The sequence below is a fragment of the Periplaneta americana genome, chromosome 7, assembly GCF_040183065.1.
Source record: "Periplaneta americana isolate PAMFEO1 chromosome 7, P.americana_PAMFEO1_priV1, whole genome shotgun sequence".
Taxonomy (NCBI): Eukaryota; Metazoa; Arthropoda; class Insecta; order Blattodea; family Blattidae; genus Periplaneta; species Periplaneta americana.
This window is the reverse complement of record NC_091123.1, coordinates 137,624,785-137,646,952: the sequence shown is the minus strand read 5'-3', so window position 1 is coordinate 137,646,952 and position 22,168 is coordinate 137,624,785. Positions and strand designations below refer to the sequence as shown.

Here is a 22,168-nt window from a genome sequence, read left to right as displayed (position 1 = left end):
GTTAACTAGTGGCTTGTGCAACAAATGCTGCAGACTAAGTTCATTAGAAGTTTAAATAATGATTATTCATATTTATTTTCCACGCAGAATACCAGATATCTTCCTTAATAATGAAACGAAAGATGTAACATTGAAAGTAACGTATAACACAATGAAGTTTGGATCCTTGTCAAAAAAATTTCTCTTTTTAAAAAACTTCCCTCTGAATGAATTTTATGTCAGATGCTTTTTCTTGGACATATCCATCTTCATTTGTTTGAGTTTCAATGCGAAAACGCAACAATGTCAAGGCGATCAGCGGTTTTTTTTTTATGTGGGAGTAAATAGTAGCTATTTCAGGTCATTGCGGATTGTTGGCAAGAATATGACATTTTGGAGTGTGTTAGGTACCAGTAAATGCTGGACATCATTTTGACTACGTTAAAACGTTAACGTAATAATGTGTTCAATCAATGGCGTATTTATTGACCATAAGCTCGTAATGAATTTTATTGTTACCACGCCACTTGTGGGCACCACATTCAGCTAGAAGTCAATGACGGAAGTAGCCCCACTCGTGGCTACTTCCGTCATTGACTTCTAGCTGAATGTGGTGCCCACAAGTGGCGTGGTAACACGTTAAAGTACGGAGTGTCCAACATGCCCGACTGTCCAACAGACCCTAGTTTACCCTATTCCAATTTTCATATAAATCAGTTCAGCCATTATCGCGTGAAAAGGTAACAGACAGACAGACAGACATACAAACAAAAACTTCAAAAAAGCGATTTTCGGCTTCAGGATGATTAATTATACATGTTAACACCAATTATTTTTGGAAAATCGAAAATTACCAGAAAAATTTTGGCTACAGATTTATTATTAGTATAGATTATTATTATTATTATTATTATTATTATTATTATTATTATTATGCTTCCAGGTTATAAGGTCCATAACAAAATGTCCACACGTACAAAAGGTCCACAAAAAAGTCCACAAACTAAATAGTCCAACATTTAAAGTCCTACTTACAATTCGTCCATGCAGTGAAAAAGCCCAACATGTATATGGTCCATCATATTATAAAGCACATCACACGGAATGGTCCATCATACGAAAGGTCCATACAAAAAGGTCCAACATACAGTACAAAGCTGTTCAACAGAAATGAGTTACTAACTGTAATAATAATTAGGGTCTACATATATTACTGGTCATCCGGCAAGGGGGCAAAGGCGAGCAGTTCCCCCTAGATTTTCTCCTGAAACATGGAAAGTCTATGAATTACTAATTAATGGCAGACAGAGTACGGATAATGTGGTTGAAGAATTCCACTCTCAATTCCACATCACGTGAACATTTGGCGATTCATTAGCCATTTGTAACAACAGCAATCGGAAACAGAACATTTAGTAACCCAGGTCCTTGGTGGGCATACAAATATTAAGCGGCCAGTAAATAAACGGTAGTTTATATCAGTAATCAAACGAGAATTTTCAACATTGTCGGTAATTACCAAGATTACAAAGATAGGAATGAAATGTTTTGATATCTTAGAGCGATATCATACGGTTTGAAATTATATAGTGACCCTCAAGATGAACAATAGATGTATCTTATGTATTACATATATAATATGTAGGTATAACATAATTGAAATGACAATAAATTCCTCGGCACTTTCCTTGCAGTTTTCTTTGTCCGACATTTTAGGGAAATTGGCGAATTTATATGTGGACATTTTCAAACTTAGGACATTTTTAAGAAGAGGACTTGCTGACAGTGGATCTTTTCAAGTAAGGACATTTTTATGGCATGGACGAATTTCCTATGTGGACATTTCTAAACGTTGGACATTTTCGTAGAGAGGACCTATTGCACAATGGACCATATCTCACTTAACCATTATTATTACTGCTAAAGCATTCTCTTATAGCCTATTCATAGCTTATTTCATTCTGTGCATTAGATAAGCTACAGTTAAATCTTAACGGCAAATTGAATTCATTTATCCTAATTCCATTACCTCAATTTCAGTATAGATGTTTATCGCCGCTTATTCTCGTCAAACACACATTTTTTTTATTTACATAGTTGCTCAGAAAAAAAAAACAGCTTTGATTGCGTCACATTTAATCTTCAGCTCTGGTAGGATTTTCCTTAAGTAAAATGTTGAGTCATTTTGGATCTGATCTGAGACATATAGACGGAGGGGTTCCCTTGACGTAAGATCAACATGTATTTGGGTTTGGGCAGTCTAAACAACAAAATAGACTACAATGGCAGCTGATAAAAGTCCTTGTCAGACACAGGATTCGAACACAGGATCATAGCTTCCAAGAAGTGTTGAAGCTGCGTCTTGGCCGTTTCGTACACAACGGTTACTTTAGTTTACAGCTGCTGGATCTAATTAGGTTGGCGGGGGCGATAATTGGTGATAACTGCTGTCCAAGCCAACAGGTATAGACAGAGGTAGCCATATTGGACTGCAGTGATACGAGATTGTTACGCAGTTGACGAGATCTCCATTATGTTCGTGTGTGGAGAGTTGGTGTACCCAAGTTGTTCAGAGTAATGGGAACAGCGCTGTGGAATTACTTCGGTAATGTATTGTAATTTGTTCACATCAAAAGTTTGGTTAATTTCTCTCGTATCATCTTGCTTGATAGAAAAACAAACTGCGCTCCGTTATCACATGAAAATTCGTGTGTTTATGTGGATTATGTTTTAGTCGCTTACTGTGATGGTACAGGGTAAGAATTATGGCTACATTTTGTATTGATGTAGAGAGTGTGAGAGACCAAAAAGTTGCTAATTTTAGATTTGAAAAACTTTTACTAAGAGATGTTTGTCATTTCATTTCTATTCTTGCAGAAGTTTTCGTTTTTCTTAAGAACACTGCATGACGAATGTTACTGCCATAGTGGACCAAGCGCCATTTATTAAAATCGGAGAAAGTAAGGGTTAAAGTTAAGTAAATACCATAGTTCAATAAAGATTGACATATCATTTAGTTTTAATGTATATACTTTATTTTACTTGCTATATGTTTCCATTGTATTATGGTAATAACTTCATTTTAACCCTTGTTTTCTACGGTTTTAGTAAATGGCGCTTGGCCCACTATGGTTCTGAACACTTCATATATTTATCTTAATTGCATTACTACCATCAAAATACTTCATAGCAGTGGTTCTCAAAGTTTTTGAAGGTGCGACCTACCTTTGGGCGAGATATTTTTTTTAATTTATTGATTGCGCCCCAATGAGTATAACTCATATTTAGGGGCTGTACAAGATCACATACACATGTTATACAATGTAATTTGAAAAGCCATAAAACTACAGTCTGTGGAAGACATACAATATCTCAAGAATGAAAGAAAGCAAGCAAATAAGAATAAACAGTAAGGTAACATAACGTTTTGGGCAGGAAGAAGAGAAAGTTTGAAACCATGAAATAAATAAATAAATCAACTAAGAATTAAAATAAATAATATTTCCAAAAACGTCTTTTTAAACAATTCTTAAAACAACGGGGATTTGGTAAAACTCTGTATTCTAAAAGATGTTGATTAAAAATTATTAAAAATGCTTAATCCCTTTCGTTCTGTAAGTTATTGAGCCATGCTGAGAAAAAATATGTTTTCTTTTTATCTTGTTAAATAAGTATGTATATCTTTACTAAACTGAAATATAATATTGCTATGTATTAAATTGTTAATAACTTTGTGCATGAAAATAGCAGCACCTAATTTGATAATTAATTCAAATGGTAGGACGAAAGAAAATTGATATAGATATTTAAGTGTAATGAAATAACGAAAACATAATAGATTTCTTAAAGCTCTATTTTGAATAATTTGTCAAGGTCTCAAAGCAGTTTTCTTGTTATGTCCCCAAACAAATGACATATACATTAAATGAGAATTGATAAAAGCATAATGTACATTCAAGAGACAAGATATAGGCGAAGATATTTTAAGCCTTTTCAAAATACAAGAAATTGGAGCACTATCGTACCGGTACTCAATCTCATTCCAAAAATAGAAATCCTTCTAAAATCGAAAACAACGATAATTTTACATAAAATCAGTGGATGCCACCCAACTTCTGATGTACCAGCAAGACGAGAAATAGACATATGCAAACATATTTTCAAATTCTGTTTGGCGTCTTAGATTGGTCTTCTTTGCTGATATACTTTTTCAACACTTAAACACTTTTATTTGTAGTTTGCAAGGCCAAGATATTAACATAATAACAACCAGACTGAAACTCACAGATTTTGTGATGAAACTTGATTTCTGGTCGACGTCACTGGACAAAAAGAAATTTGATTCATTCCAGTGTGTTAAAGAACTCATGGAAAAATCAGCTGCACACCGTATGATTCGACAGATACTAAGTATGTTTTTGTGGACATACAATTAAGTTTGTACAAATTTAAGCAACAGTTTTTTTTTTTTTTGTATTTTCCTGTAGAAACTCGTAATAATTGCGTCACATACCTGATGGATACTGAATCCGTTTGAGATAGTTGAGTTAAATTTACAATTCATTTTTGGTTTTCAGGTAAGTGAATTACAAAGTTATGAAATATATTCATTCAAAATTTTCAATCATATGACTTATCAATCATTCTTATTGCAAATTAACATTTGCTGCAGCATGTTACTAAAAGAAAAGTATAAACGTTTTCGCCTGTACGGCATCATCAAATACATAATTGTTTAACGATATCTAACATAAGTGCAATATAATGTATTCATTAAATTGCTAAATTAGCAAATCAAATGTAAATTAATTGAAATCTACATATTCCCTATAAATATATTAAACTATTACTACATATAATTCATGACTTCACCTTTTACTGTTATACAATTTACAGATCAGTATTTCATTACAAATGAATACATTCTACATTGTGCTTATGTTAGATATCGTTAAACAATTATGTATCTGATGATGCCGTACAGGTGAAAACGTTTATATTTTTCTTTTAGTAACATGCTGTAGCAAATGTTAATTTGCAATAAGAATGATAAGTCATATGATTGAAAATTTTAAATAAATATATTTCATAACTGAGTTAAACTGACTGAAATAAAAAAAAAAATAAGGAAAGATTAATTATATGTGCTTTACATGAATGTATTGCAATTATTAGGGAACATCTCGAAAAAGAACGTGAATTAAATGACCCTATTATTATCCGACAACCAAATAGTGTAAACAAGCTCACTGTTTATCAAGTAGACTTAAACATAGAGAAGTTCACGATCAATATTCTTATATGAGAGTACCGGTATATGAACAGGTTTACAATGCATAAACATCTTCCTCTATCCAAAGACTACACTGGTCTACAGTGGTTTTGCTACTGAACTAAAAACAAGTGTACCAACCCTTATTTGAGTGTGCTGATTAGAGATCTGAAGTCCGTTTTTTCTATCACGTCACAATTTTAAATTAATAACATTTTTAATTTTTACATTTTTAATACATTTAGATCCATTTTATTTATTTTATTGTGATTTTGCTACCGAACAAAAACAAGTGTAGCAGCCCTAATTTGAGTTTGCTGATTACAGATCTGAAGTCCGTTTTTTCTATCACGTCACAGTTTTAAAATAATAGCATTTTTAATTTTTACATTTTTAATACATTTAGATTCATTATATTTATTTTATTGTGATTTTGCTACTGAACAAAAACAAGTGTACCAGCCCTAATTTGAGTTTACTGATTACAGATCTGAAGTCCATTTCTTCTATCACATTACAGTTTTAAAATAATAGCATTTTTATTTTTTTACATTTGTAATACATTTAGATTCATTTTATTTATTTCATTGTGATTTGCTACCGAACAAAAACAAGTGTAGCAGCCCTAATTTGGGTGTGCTGATTACAGATCTGAAGTCCGTTTCTTCTGTCACGTTACAGTTTTAAAATAATAGCATTTTTAATTTTTTACATTTGTAATACATTTAGATTCATTTCATTTATTTCATTGTGATTTGCTACCGAACAAAAACAAGTGTAGCAGCCCTAATTTGAGTGTGCTGATTACAGATCTGAAGTCCGTTTCTTCTGTCACGTTACAGTTTTAAAATAATAGCATTTTTAATTTTTTACATTTGTAATACATTTAGATTCATTTTATTTATTTCATTGTGATTTGCTACCGAACAAAAACAAGTGTAGAAGCCCTAATTTGAGTATGCTGATTACAGATCTAAAGTCCGTTTTTTCTGTCACGTCACAATTTTAAAATAATAACATTTTTAATTTTTACATTTTTATTACATTTAGATTTATTTTATTTATTTTATTGTGATTTTGCTACCGAATAAAAACAAGTGTAGCAGCCCTAATTTGAGTGTGCTGATTACAGATCTGAAGTCATTTTTTTCTATCACGTCACAATTTTAAAATAATAACATTTTAAATTTTTACATTTTTAATACATTTAGATCCATTTTATTTATTTTATTGTGATTTTGCTACCAAATAAAAACAAGTGTACGAGTCCTAATTAGTGTGTGCTGATTACAGATATGAAGTCCGTTTTTTCTATGACATCACAATTTTAAAATAATAACGTTTTACATTTTTAATTATGATGACTGTAAGAGGGTGGTATTGTGCAGTACTTCCTATTTTTCTCTGCACCAATATTAAATCTAAAGTTAATTGTAAATTAAGGAGAAATAGTGGAAAGTAGCAAGAAGGCGAGTCTGATCTCACCTTCTTTGTTAGACTCATTGGGATTTAAACTCGGTTTCTGTCATAGAAAGCAGACATTAGTCCTTCTAGATGCGCTATATAAAAGATTTGAGTGTGGCAGAATCATGTTAGATAGTTTTCTGAAGCACTTGTTTACACGATGAAGTTGCATAATGTGTGTACTACTGATAATATATCCATTTAGAGGTCACGAATATAAGGAGTTTTTTTTAAGGACGATAAATCAAGTTATGCCAAAATAAATCACTAATATTTTGCAGTCATTCGTTTATAAACTTTCCATAATGCGCTAAGCCAGATGTTCATTAATTGAAGAACGAAATAAAAAAAGTGGCATAGATTTGAGGAAATCCCAATGATTATGTGTAACGTCTGTGCAGAAATTAGGATAATTGAATTAGGATAAGCAAATATAATTTGCTGTAAGATTTAAGTGTGTCTAATGAGCGGAACGAAATAAGCTATTAATAACAGTCAGTCCTCCAATGATAGAAATTAGAGATACTGTACCTAGTTTTCGCAAACCACGGATTCACGAAATACGATCTTCCAGCTAATAAAAGCAAACATTTTATATTTCAAGCCATTTCAGGTCAAAATATCGTATATTAAAGCTCACGAAATAAAGCGAAATTGAAGGGTTCAGAGCCATAGCGGGCCAAGCGCCATTTATTAAAAACGGAGAAAACAAAGGTTAAAGTTAAGTAAATACCATAATTTAATGAAGATTGACATATTAATTAATTTTAATGTGCATACTTTATATTACTTGCTATATGTTTCGTTAAATTATGGTAATAACTTAATTTTAACTCTTGTTTTCTCAGTTTTTAATAAATGGCGGTTGGCCCATTATGGCTCTGAACCTTTCAATTGTGTGTATGCAGTATACGAAATGTTTGTCTTCTTCTTCTTCTTCTTCTTCTTCTTCTTCTAAATTCAAGGAATAGGCATATGCCTGTTCCAGCTTCATAGTGTATCCGTCCAACGCTTCCTAGGTCTTCCCGGATGTCTTCTCCCTCTAGGTCTATAATTCATAATTATTCTTGGGATTCTTTCTGGTATCATTCGTTGACATGTTCTGCCCACTGATTTCTATAATTCTTAATTTTTTCTTCTAGGGAAAAGATCATCAATTCTTCTCTTGTTTTATCATTTCTAATTTTATCCGATATAGTACACCTCTTGACTGACCTTAGAAACTTCATTTCAGCGGCCTGTAATTTTTCGCTGTCAGCTGCAGTTATCGTCCAGGTTTCTGATCCAAATAGCAAAGATGGTACTGTCATTACTTTATAAAATTTAATTTGCGTTTCTTTTCTTGCTTTATTTTTCAAATACGAAATGTTTGTTTTAGCAGGAATTTGTTCGAAGTTAGTGTTTTTCAGGACAAATTTTTATCTATTTTTTTAAGGAAATGTTTAGCTGAAGTGTCTGAAGATTGATATTTATATAACTTACAAAATTTTAATTCAGTATTTAAATCCTATACCAGTGCAGAAATTTAAATATATTATTCAAACCATATTTCGATTAAATATAAAGTAGAAATAACCAAACTGTTTTGTGGTGCTTAGGTTTATATTATTAACACTCAGGATGGGAGACAGTTATACAAATTTCTCTACACAACGAGTAGGCCTAAATGCCGATAGAGAACTGTAAATATTTTTAAAATATACAAAGAACCTTCAGATTCTCTTGATGAGTCAGACCTCTAGTTTATGCAGAAACAAGAACTAATACAGTGATGTATTTTGCATGACGAGAGCTAAAACATTACGTTTTCAAAATGTGAAATAACACCGAATTTAATCAAGTTTTTATACGGAAATTTTAGATTTTTATTCACCATAAAATATTGTAGGAATAATAATAATAATAATAATTTAATAATTCATCATGATAATCGTAATAATAATTCTAATAATGATGACAAGTAAAAAAACTGTTTTCGAGCCACAGAAAATTATTAACAATTAAGAACAGAATTAAAGCCTTATAAAACATTGGGGAAACCTGTTCTCATGTGTGGGAGTGAAGCTTGGACCTTACGTAAATGTGATGAACACCGAATCAATGAAGTAAATTTTTTAAGGGGTTAGATACAGCTTACAGCAGTAAAATTTTGAAAATATTCAACATTTGTTTTTTCCATTAATGTATCTTGTTCAATAATGAAAATTAGTTGTGTAAAATACTGCCCTTCTACTATAAGAAACAATATTTTTGCAATTAAAAAAATTACATTACATTTTTTTTTTTTTAATTCATTTTACTGTGCAGTGATGAAGCATTTTCCACATAACTTAAAAACTATTGGACATTTTGTGATGAAATTTTTGTGTGTGTATTTATGCATGTCATATCTACAATATGATGCAAGATCACTTCTCTACCTTTCATAGACTATCTGATAAAAAATAAATTCTTTAAAAGAATCGTCAAATATCAGTATTTTCTTCTAACACAAAATAAAACAAATGTTATTTATTAAGGAATGTAGTTGAAAGAGCATGATACTGTAAACCTGAATTTCAGCAATAAAATAAATGAGAGAGAGAACATGAAAAAGTTAACAAGTTTATGAGTTACGAGGGAAAAGCTTCATCATTGCACAGTGAACTACCACCATTACGAATTTTGAAAAAAAATATATATATATATATATATATATATATATATAATTTTTTAAATCGTAAAAATATTTTTTTTTTCATATAGCAGGATAGTGTTTTAGACATAATACCAATTTTCATTATTGTACAAGATACAGTAATGGAGGAAAAAAATGTTGAATATTTCCAAACATTTTACTGCTGTAAACTGTGCCTAACCTTAAGAAGAACTACTGGCTGTACTAGATTAGACAAGAAGAAAAATTTGGATGTTTTGAAAGAATTAAATATTCACCAAATTTTAGAGAAAATTAAAATTTATAGACAGAAATGGAAATCTCATACACTCAGGATGTCTAGAAGAAGGATACCACGCCAAGCACTAAATCACCAACCTTTAGGAACAAGATCTTTGGGTAGTCCGCTGAAACGATGGAGTGAGACCGAAACAGGTCACCAGGCTGAATATGTGATAGGAAGAAGAAGAAGAATAAGAACAAGAAGCTTTAAAACAGTTGTTTCTGAACACAAAACATAATAGGCCCTAATGTTAAATTATACTATACATACTTGGAAGATCCACCATCGCTCGGTGAAGGAACTTAGGGCATAAAATTTTTGTATTTTGCTATGTTATTTTCTGAGACTGTAATACTTACGTTAGTCAAAATCATCAAGTTTAAGACGAATCAACGTCTTTGGCTATATTCTCTTCAGTGTTGAAGTCCTCCATGTTGTCGGGGTAACTGTCACTGCTTTTTGTCTTCACGGTCGAGTTCCATAGACAATTCAAAATCGTGTCGCGGGAGGGCACGGTGGAGGGATTAAGCATAGATTCATTAATGTATTATTGCTTCGTAAATCGCTTTTTAATCCTAGTTTTAAATGTGCCACATAGATTAATTATATTAGCTATTTGTAGTTATTAGTTCATAGAAATGTCTGGTTATTCAACCCCCTAAGTGATTTTCCTGAAAGTTCAGTCCTAGGTAAACCACTTTGTCTCGCCAAGAAAGGTATATTAACTCCATAAAAATCCTTAGACCCGTTTTAAGATAAAATGTAAAAATTATGCAAGAATTATTCCTTTAATTTAACCCCCTTAAATAAGTTTTCCCAATGTCGAGACCTAGCTATATCACTTTTTCGCACTGGAAAACTGTAGATTCACCCTATTTCATTAAAATTTTTAGGCTCGTTTTCGAGCTAATTTACAAATATAAAATATTGCTTGTTTAATAGTGCGTGATATAAAGTACACAGAACTCGTGCAATGATTATATTTCTCTCTCACTTTGATTCTAGGCTACATATGAGGTACTTCATTTTCGCTCTGAGTTCAAGACAAGAGTTCCTTCCCAAATCTACGTACATGTCATTGGATTACCACTAGAGCCTGGATGTTTGGCAAAATGCTTTTTTTTTTTACTGGGTGGAAGTAAATCATTATTTGCATAGATATAAATGCGATTTGGATTAAATCAAAGCGATAGAGCCGATTTTTATTTTGAATATTTTGCCTTTTTAAGGTGTTTCTTACTAATAAATGCCTTTTTTGTAATTTTAAAGAAGAGAATGTAGCTTCATAGTTACTTTTCTTATCATTGACATAATAGCCTAATACTCTCCATTTGTAAGCCGAAACAAAAATAAATCATTCAAACCAACACAACTGTTATTTCATTCTGGAAATTGGGTAACGTATTCTACACGCCGCGCCGGTGTGTTCTTGATACAAAACAGACATTTTTGTTTATTACTGAACCGATTTCTCTGAATTTTCCCCCTAAATTCTTAATTGTTCCATCAGATGATTTTGAACTTCTGGATATTGAGTAGAAATATAGGATGACTCTTTTTGTACTATTTATTTGTAATGGTACGTATCTATCATAAATGAAGATTTCACTGTTCTAATGCGTACTGCATGATCACGAACTGAACAACTGCACTGAATGGAATTCGTTGCATACTAATGATCTAAACTTGACGTCCCTTCAGCCTGTGTTATCTGTCCATACTACAATACATAAAGCATCCCACACACTATTTTCTTGGCAGTCACGTTCGATCTATAACAGTAAAAGGCCGACAGCAGTTAACACACAACAGCGAAACTCGGGATGAGACAAGTGGCCAACAACCTTGGAGCCCACGTATTCAGTTTTTCTCATCCCCAAATTCCCTTGCAAGGAATCGTTCTGCGTATCTTATAATATTCCTCCTCCAATTTCCTGATTGGCAATAAATGAATGACATTTTACTGGGGTGGGGGGAACGTTTCCGGGCGAAAGCTGTGTATTTACGACACTAGCTTTGAAACGGAGAATTGTATTTCATAGTGTCAATTTTAAATACCTAATATTGAAATCATGATTTACTGGATATACATGAGGCCTCTTCGTCTGGGGAGACAGCGCGAACAGCAGGGGTTTCCACGATTAACTACTTGCTTCTTGTAACTTTGCAGTATGGTACAATAAATTTTATTGCTGTTGATCGATCAAAATATTTAATCGATTAACTATTTAAATTTAATCGATTAATCGATAATTGTGTAGTACACAATTATTGTTAAATTTAACTTGTGTTCGGTGATAAGCATAAGTATTAAATGTTGTATATCTGTATGTATTGTATCGTTATATTACAAAACAACTGTTTTAATTACTTACTAACATATTTATTATGAGGTATATAATTTATTGTCTCAATTTGTCCGCGAATTTTTGAGACAAACATAAATAACAAAAAGTATGAAGACTCACCTAGTTAATACTGCCTCATCCATGATTTTAAACATATGAGTGCATTCACATGCTCCGAATTAAGTGCCGCTCTACGTTTAGTAACAATGTTTCCTGCATCACTAAACACGAAAAAAAAAAAACTTTCTTTCTGTCGAGCACTTCTCCACGATCGTTCAATTTAAATCCGAACTTTTCACCGAGTTTACCTCTCACACACTCATATGACATAATGGCGTTTACACTTTTCACAAACCACAGAAAACTGTTTTTTTTTTATCAAAGTAAACATACAACCTTCAAATACAAACTCAGTACAGAAACTGCAACTCCTGCAAAAGTACAGCGGTCGAAACAGAAGACTGGCCCCTATTGTAATCGAATGACCAGATGTTAGAAAGAGAAGAAGGTAGTTACGCTCTCACTTACACACAGTGTAGACATGGCTATTTTATAAGGGATGAGGGGGACGAATCCCAGAAAAGTATGTATTTCATATGCTAGGAAGATGAGCTGACAACAAGGTGGAAGTTTGCTTGGAAAACCATAAAACTTAATCAGGGTTTCTCATTGTGTTTCAACTTTCAATAGAGGTAGACTAGGTCACTGTCCTCGTATCTCCATCTCTTTCTGAAGTGTTTGTGCAAAGATTTTCCCCTATACTACTTGGTTTACAGTTAGAAAATAACAATACTATTGTGCTTTTAAGTAAGCAATTTCCGAGAGAGATATTGTCGGAATTTTTAGTATGAGTTTGTATTAACAAGATAATAATTAATATTGACTACAGCGGATTAATTTTAATCGACTCGATTATTCGATTAAATATTTTTGATCGATTAATCTCACAACAGAAATTGATCGATTAATCGATTAACTCCCACAACACTAATAAATTCCAGTTGTTTCTTCAGTCGGTGTTAACTACTGCGAAATATAAAATAGGTCTATACAATTACAACAGAGAGAAAACGAAGTGCTCTGACAAAACATGCCCCATCATCTTCTTAAGTTGCACTTGGACTCACCTAGATTTGAATACGGGTCTCCGGCCTGGAAAGTCGTTCAGCTAACGGTACACCTTACACCTGACAGTCATTGGGTAATCGATGGAATTAATACATATTCATTCCAGTAAGAAAATACTTGTCTCCATCGCCCTCCACCCTTTCGGAATAGAATCAGTTTTTATGTATCGACAAGTAGATGTAACCTGTTAATCCACTGTTGCACGATTTTAATCTTGTGGTGTCTTAAAGAGAAAGTAGGTAACACAGTAACGATATGTGTACTCTTGCAAACTAGCAAAGACTAATGGCATCGTTATAAGCGGTTCTTGTTGTATCGGTAGGCTAAATTATTTAAATTAATGATTTTATTAGCTTTGAATATTAAAAATCCAATCAGGTTTGTTTCTTCAATATGTGGTTCTTTTTTTTTCTAACGTTTGAAGAGGTTCTTCACTTGTAACGTGCTCAAAATTTCCATTTTTGTTTTTTTTTATCGATTTATATTCTCTGAAAAATTATCTTTCCAACGATATATAATTTATGCACATTATTGTTATGAAAATATATTTTAAAAATATTTATCTAAGATGAGGATTATCCTGCTGGAGTGTTCTGATAACTTTGGCAGCCATTTTCCGTAAGTTTGTATGTTTCTGTATAAAGTATATCATATCTCAGCTTCTAGTTGTTAGATTTCTTTGATTTTCTGTGTGTAATTAGTTGGTATTGACACAATGATTTCAAAAATGATTTTTGAAGCAGATTTATTGAAAAACATACCAAAAAATGAGGTAAAAACTTACATATTTACAAACAAATTCATAAATTTATAAAATATTACTTTTTTGAAAACCCTTCCATCAGATTACTTATAAGAGTGTCAGAAATAAACTGTAAAAGGTTCATTGCTCTATTCCCAACAGTATTGCAGAAAAAGTATAGTAAATATCACTGATTTAACATGTGTTAAGATAGGAGATTTCCGGTCTCCTTAATGCGTCAGTCATGATATTAAACATACTCGTAAATCGTATTCGTTATCTCAGATAGTTAACGCTCTCAAGGTTTGGCCCTTCCTCACTCTTTCAAACAATAATGATTTGGTACAAAAAATTAAGGGATTGAACAAATACCAGCATTAGATCGGATAAATCACAAATGAATATGGATAAAAAAAACATTCAAATACCTGGGAACAACAGTAACAAATATAAATGATATTCGGGAGGAAATTAAACGCAGTATAAATATGGGAAATGTCTGTTATTATTCGGTTGAGAAGCTTTTATCATCCAGTCTGCTGTCAAAAAGTCTGAAAGTTAGAATTTATAAAACTGTTATATTACCGGTTGTTCTGTATGGTTGTGAAACTTGGACTCTCACTTTGAGAGAGGAACAAAGGTTAAGGGTGCCCGCAAGGAACTTAATATTCACATTTCATACAAATGCTAATTAAATTTTGTTTATCAACATTTGATTGACCTCTGGGAGAATTTTCAGAGCAACCTGACAATAACTGTTGTGCAAGGAACTTTTTTTACTCAATAAACTACTTAAAATTTTAAAATCGAGAAAACAGAATTAAAAAAAAATACTCTTAACTCGCTTACGCACTGTATGTTTGGCCACATTTGATTATATGGTTAGATCATTTAAAACTGTCTCAAATGTAATTACGATCATTAAAACAAAAAAAAATGAATTTTCTTAATTTTTTAGTATTGTTTCACCATAGTGTCCCCTTAAGTATACCTCCTCTTGATTCCATTCCCTTTTGTCCAATGAAATACGTGTTTAACCAATTTACATTCATTTTTGTGGAGCTATGAAAACTTTCGAAGTTTTTTGAATCCACATGTTCATATCTCTCCTTGTATATTTTTCCATGAGACGCTATCGTACATAAATCGTCCTTTTTTTTTTTTCCAAACAACTTTAAACTCAACACAATTCAACAAATACTCAGAACTGTGCCTACTACTAAGTATACGCAAAATAACATAAGAACGAACTTACAGAAGTGAGACTATAGTACTACTAGTACTACCTTTTATTCTTACCAAACATGAGTATAATACAGGCCCTATAATACATATTCTCTGCTAGATAGACATTTGAGTATGATCTACTGTGCTTCCATGATATGAGTATGTAATAAAAAATTAGTATATTCTCAGTGGCTTTTTTCTTACCAACATCAGTATTTACTAAAAAAAGTCCAATATATAGGGGAGAGTCGGGTAGTATCGAACATCGGGTAGTATCGGACAATGCGTTTCTTTCATCTACCACCATATGGTAGTACCTGAATGACATGGTTACGTTTCTCTATGCGACACCACAGAAACGTAACCATGTCAATCAGGTACTATCATCGTGTGGTAGATGAAAGAAACTCACTGTCCGATATTACCCGATGTCCGATACTACCCGACTCTCCCCTACTATTATAATAATCCATGGCTCTACAGCCCGTGAGGGGCCTAGACCGACCAGCCGGCTGCTGGCCTCACGCCCACATGCCGAAGCACAGGTGGACGATCAACCAACCAGAATGGAGGTATCGTGTGGTTAGCACGACGATCTCCCCAGCCGTTATAGCTGGCATTCGCAACCGGATTTCGCTACCTATCGCAGCTCCCCAAGTGCATTAAGATGCTGGGTGAGCACCGATCCCATACACTGGCCGAAATTTCATGAGAAAATGTCTTCCCAAATATACTGTTACTCATTTTTATTCATATCACCAATTGTCTTTCATCAATGTAGTATTTTAAAATTCCTTTTCAGAACGAAAAGTTACATTTATTCAGAACAAATTTCCACACATATAAAGGACAAACCTGAAATTCTTTCAGTAATTTATTATCATAGTGTACTGCTCTTTTAAATTGAGTGAACATATTAGAATTTAAATCAGTGGTTTTCCGAAAACACGCTATGAAATGTTTCATCATATAAAACAATTTTTATGTCGAAAAGAAAGAAAAAACGAACAAAATTATAGTAAACTTTTTTGTTTGAAGTACCTCAGAGAATAACCCCTGAAATTAATGGCATTACTTACAGTTCACCCTGTATTTGTGAATGAGGGTGTACAAACCTGTTATTATTGGAATACACAGTATAACCACAGTCTAGTATATACAGTTACGAAGCTCAATACATAGTAAATATGCATCCATAGATAGTTGCTAACCACTAGGATCGCTAATATCGCCTCATTACAGACAATGCGAAATAGTACCGGCACAGTCTATAATTCCTAGCACCCTCACAACTCAAGCTTCGTGACTGTATATACTAGACTGTGGTATAACATTATTATTCTTTAAAATTTCCCCCGGAAAAAAAACTTAATATAGTGACATTCCTCTCTTTTTCAGGTCATAAATTCGAGAACCCAGAAACTGTGAACTTGAGGCTGGAACCTGGAATCTGGTAAGAATAAAACAATTTTTGTTTACTGCACGCTATTGACACTTGTTTAATATTTTGTCAGTTTTTAGTGAATACCTTGCCATTGGCGAAGTGAGGTATAAAACCGGTTTTGCAAGTTCATATAATTTTTACTTATTCATGAAAGAGGCTGGACTACACTGTTGACATGTTACGTAACTTACAAAAACAGTCCATAAAAGTTTAAATATCTTCATTTAACAGTGTTGTAAATCAAAAAGCGACATTTAAGCAATCTTCATATTCTTTATGCGCTACACCTACCTGTGTGTTAATATTTCATAAAAAAATAGCTCTATTTCGATCAGTTTCATACAAATGCACTTAATGCTAAACATAATAGCCTGTAGTTTCGCGAATGTTGCTTATTTTTTTGCTGCAGAGTCGGCTTGATCTCGATACATAAAATGACAATTTTGTAAAATAAATAAATGTTTATGTTACAAATTTCTTCTCTTCTCTTCTCTTCTCTTCTCTTCTCTTCTCTTCTCTTCTCTTCTCTTCTCTTCTCTTCTCTTCTCTTTTCTTCTTTGTATTCAATTCCCTCTCTTCTCCCCTCTCCTCCCCTCTCTTTCCCCTCCCCTCCTCCTCTTCCCCCCTCTCTTTTTATCTTTTCTCTTCTCTCTTCTCTCCACTATTCTTCTCTTTTACTCTTCTGTACTGTCTGCTCTTGCCATTTCTATATTCTTTATAGATCTAAAACATAGGTCGGATAGAATCAGCACTGTGACGACACTATCGTCAGAAATATATTCAGCCAGATCTATTGTATACGTTATTCATGCTTTCCAAGCAGCTTTGAAGGTACTTAATTCATTGCGTAGGCTACACAATGGTATCAATGATAAAATAAGTTTTAGTATATCCTAGCTGCTGCTTTTTCCCTGAAAAAACAAATGTTCGCGGAAACGATAGTAGTGATGTACTAAGTGTCGCGTCATCCTACTTAAAATGTGTTGTGTAATCGTGATAACAGTTGCTATGAAAATAAATTTATCTGTTCGCTGTGAAATCAGAAGCATGGTGGAATGATATAAGCATAAAATTCGTTCATTGGGTTATCGCCAAATAAGCGCTAAGTTGCAATGTGTGGTATAACTCTTAAGTTGTTTGCATGGGGTTTACCAATAGAATAAGATAAATATAAATCTATTTTGTAGAGGATAGTGACAGATTATATAAGAAAATTGAAATTTGCATAATTCTCTTGCCAATTACTCTATATTGGCAGCATTAATGTCTGCTGAATCAATTGCCAAAGAGTGTGCAGCCGAAAATAATTATATACTGAGAATATTTTCAAAGTTGGCGATACGAATTTAAATGAACTGTAGGGTACAATTCAACGTTCTGAAGAAACTAAGAAGTTGCCAGTGAGCAGGAAAGAATACAAGATGGCTGCTGACAACCGAAGTATAAAGAGGCACTGAAAATTAGGTAAAGAAGAGGTATAGGTCTTCTTGCAAACTTGGCGGTCATATTTTTTTTTGTCACGGTTTTCCAGTTATTTAATTAATTACATTTAAGCAAAAATGTGATAGGAAATTGGCAAAGAAATTATTTAGCACTCTCCTCAGGCATTAAATAATACTATTTCAGGTCAAACAACACAAATAATTAAAGATATATAGTTATTTAAGCAACCTCTCGAAGAGCTGTCTTGTATAATACCGGGTGTTCCCGAAATGAGCGCTTTTTCTTTTAATGCGAGGGGCTGTTCATACGGGTATTTTGATATAGTAGACTTTAGGTGTCAGGTGCTTGCTTACAATACTAAACAGTAAAAATTAAAATCTAAATCGTTCAGAGCAAATTATTTATTATGTTAATTAGCAATTTGTTATTTAATACTAGACAAGGATTGATGACGGGGTGTTTAAATCTAAGAAGCAACCTCTCCAGCATTTTGATTGTTTAACTTTAGGGCTATAACAATGCAAGAGACTCAATGTTTATTATAGCAAAATACTTGTATGGACACCCCATCACATCCATAAAAATTGACACTAATTTCGGGCATATTGTAGGTAGAAAGCACTTGACTATTACGTGGAGACCGGAGTTTAAGATACAGTCGCATTTGTCGCATTTTGCTATTCCACTTCTGAAAATGCGATAAACTTTCAATGTGAAATGCAAAAATGCGACAACCACATTGGAATTAAGTAAATTTCAGAAACGAAAATGAAATCAGAGATTATTAGTTGTGAAAAACCTAAATTTAAATGAAACCTTAATTGAATGAGCAATGTTCAAGAAGGTATTGAGTAATGAATGTTCAAGAGTTGATATAATTTATGCATGTTAACAAGTGAAGTGAACAGTTTTCCCTAATTTATCAAGTTATACGGAATGCTACAACAAATCTATTGCATATTATAAATTGTGAGCAAGGATCTATTTGCATGAATGTCGTAAAACTGGAATTAGGAACGTTTTTCAGTGAAAAGAGCACTCTGCTAACAAATCTTGGAAAGCCTAATCATAATTAATTTAATTTCCCAAGTGCTTTCAATGTTTGGAGTACTCATAAAATATTATTATTTTGATGTGTTGTAAATAAAGCAGTAATGGATTCCAAACATAGATCTAATGATTTAGTTACTTACAGTGTATCTAGAGCATCCTGCAGTGAAAGTGGTTGAAAGTAAATAAAACTCCAAAAAGTAAATTACATAATTTCTTGTTTCTTCAAGTCTTCTTAATTGTATCTTTCTGTAGGCCTACAGAGTTTTAGAATATTGCACAAATTTTTCGCAATTTATACAAAAATAATTTTGCATTTGTGTATATTTGCGACAATTATTTATTTTCTAGCCTGGTGGAGACCGAAGTTCGAGTCCAAATGATGATGTTATTACGCTTGTGCACAGCTGTTAAGCGATTTGGTGCATTTTCTTGAAAACCTAACGATACTTCTTGTAAAATTTATAGCGCCGAATCGACATATTATATAATTTGACTTCTCTTTTGTTTCATATGATTATAAAGGAAAAAACAGTGACATAAAGTTGTTTTAAATACATTTCTGTTTAATAATTAAAACCCATCCTTTTTGTTTGACCTCGTTCAACTCAACATAACGTACATCATTGTACTACAGTTCCGTTCTTTGTAGTCAGAGTTAGAACTTTCCTACCTTGTGTCTCTATACATAACCTAACACAATTCAAATATGAGTCGGGACACTCTTATGCTTTATATAGTAACGAGAGTAATAATATGATGTACATAGTAACCTCTTTATCAGTTAATTTCGTTTTTATTGCCACAAATACACCGATTTTGATAAGTTATCAGTTGTATCTATTATTGTCTTATATAATATTTAGTATAAATTGTTCAATCATCTCACGTCGTGGGAGGATGATAACGTCAGTAGTTTTCCATGAATTTCTGCACTCATAATAGCTTCATTGTGAATTATGCACAAATTATGGTAGGAGGAGTAAAAAAAAAGAAAGGTAAAGGTATCCCCGTAACATGCCATGAAGGCACTTGGGAGGCATGGAGGTAGAGCCCCATGCTTTCCATGATCTCGGCACTAGAATGAGGTGGTGTGGTCGGCACCACGCTCTGACCGCCTTTTACTCCGGGAAAGACAGGGTACTCAATTTTATAGGAGGCTGAGTGAACCTCGGGGCCGTTATGAAAGTTTGGCAACGAGAAAAAATCCTGTCACCACCTGGGATAGGACCCCGGACCTTCCAGTCAGTAGCCAGCTGCTCTACCAACTGAGCTACCTCGATAAACACTTTTTTACAATATATTTATCCAACATAAACTTTTGGCATAAACTTAGATATCTACTGTGGAAAGCTGTGATCAAGAATTACATATATTTACTTATTTTACTTAAGAAGACATCTTTACGTTGAAGATTACTTATTTACAAAGAACAAACAATAGCTGATGAAATATTTCGTCATCGATCATTGTTAAAGTGAATCCGTTACGGTCTTAAGCTAGAGCTGTTTAGGTCTTCCCTAATTTCGGCGTCCTCTTGGAACATACGACAGTTTGTTTTGGCCATCTAGCACAGTTCATTCTCTCCACATGTTCTTTCCACTGAAGCCTGTACTGGTTGGTGTACTGTATTGGATATGGGATTAATTTCAATCTCCTCCAGATTGTATTAATTTCTTCAATGTTCGAGTAACGAACATCCTGCAGTTCTCCTCATGAAGCTCATCTCGGCTACTTGTAATCTCTTTTCGTCAGCTTTCCTAATAGTCTACGTTTCACTGTCATAGGCCAATATTAGTCGTGCAAGTGTTTTATATACAGAATTCTTGTATGTCTTCGAACTTGAGTCGGTTTAGATAAACTATCAATTGCTCCTGGGATTTTTATAAATTTAGAAATTTTGGAAGTCATATCTTCATCGTTTACATAAGACAGATTTTACCTCGGGTAATTAAATGTATTAACTCGGTCAATTAATTTATTGTTTATAATAATTTTGCATAGGATTGGGTCTTGCCCTAAAAATGTCATTGATTTTTTTTAAGTGGAAATTTGAGTATTAAATTCTAAAACAGTTTGTTGCAAATCATCTTCGTACAAATTCACATCAATTTCACAATTTAAAATATTGACTTATTCAAAATTATTAAGAAAAAATAGATATGAAGTTGTAGAATTTTCAGTGACTTTAAAATGATTATTAAGGCAGTGCAAAATATAGTTATATTCTGAATTAATATAATGATAGTGATGATAATTATCAACAGTAATCTCACTAGACGTTTTGATTTATCTAGAGAAAATCAAAACTCGGGATTTAATTGACTATTACACGATTAGAAGAAAGTATATAAAGATTAGAAGTAACGAAGTACTCCAATACAATAAAATATTAATTGACTTACGAAAATACAACTGTATTCAAATGTATTATTGTACCATCTCAACGTTACAAATATTACGCTAGATGCATGCTGGATGGCAGTAGTGAGCAATGCCTTCTCGTCGAGAAGTTCTCGATCTATTATACACGATGGCAATGTTACTAGTCAAGAAGGCTTTGTTGATTCAGTTTCATTTTTATTAAAATGCAACATTCCACTTCAATTATCCGAATCCCAGTAATCAACGTCACTTGACAGATGATTTTCAATAAATCTTAATATTAACTCTGATACGTGACTATCCATAATATCATATAGCAGAAGCTATAACATAACCTAACTAATATACACAAGTGTTAGAAAAGTTTTAATTAACGACGATGACATAAAAAATAAACATGAATAATTTTAAAAGGAATAATTATTGAATGTACAATTTTCAAATCTGAATGTGGTTGGTAGTTCAATTGATGTTATATTGGACGTGTGCGTAATAGAAGTGGAACTCGTTGATTTAGGCCTACATGGTGTATTCAACTTATTCAGAATTTCCGAATGAATAATTTTAGAGGAATAATTATTGAATGTGGTTGGTGGTTCAATTAATGTTATATTGGACGTGTGCGTAATAGAAGTGGAACTCGTTGATTTAGGCCTACATGGTGTATTCAACTTATTCAGGATTTCCGAATGGTGCTCTTCATTTATTTATAAATCGGATTTCAGAAGATGCATAGGTATGATCAGT

General features: G+C 32.8%; 1 protein-coding gene across 8 annotated transcripts in view; it reads left to right on the top strand.

Moving 5' to 3' along the window:
• Positions 1-22,168, top strand: part of fus (epithelial splicing regulatory protein fusilli) — a 544,142-nt gene that overhangs the window by 378,218 nt on the left and 143,756 nt on the right. For 7 of the 8 annotated variants that reach the window (XR_011333184.1, XR_011333185.1, XM_069831352.1 and 4 more), the window contains exon 5: positions 16,498-16,552. Coding sequence is in view for 6 of the 8 variants with exons in the window: in XM_069831352.1 (XP_069687453.1) it covers positions 16,498-16,552 (55 nt within the window). In the remaining 2 variants the exon portion in view is untranslated. Of the gene's footprint in view, positions 1-2,479; positions 2,585-16,497; positions 16,553-22,168 lie in introns of those variants that run through there. The other variant, XM_069831356.1, reaches the window with a different exon arrangement.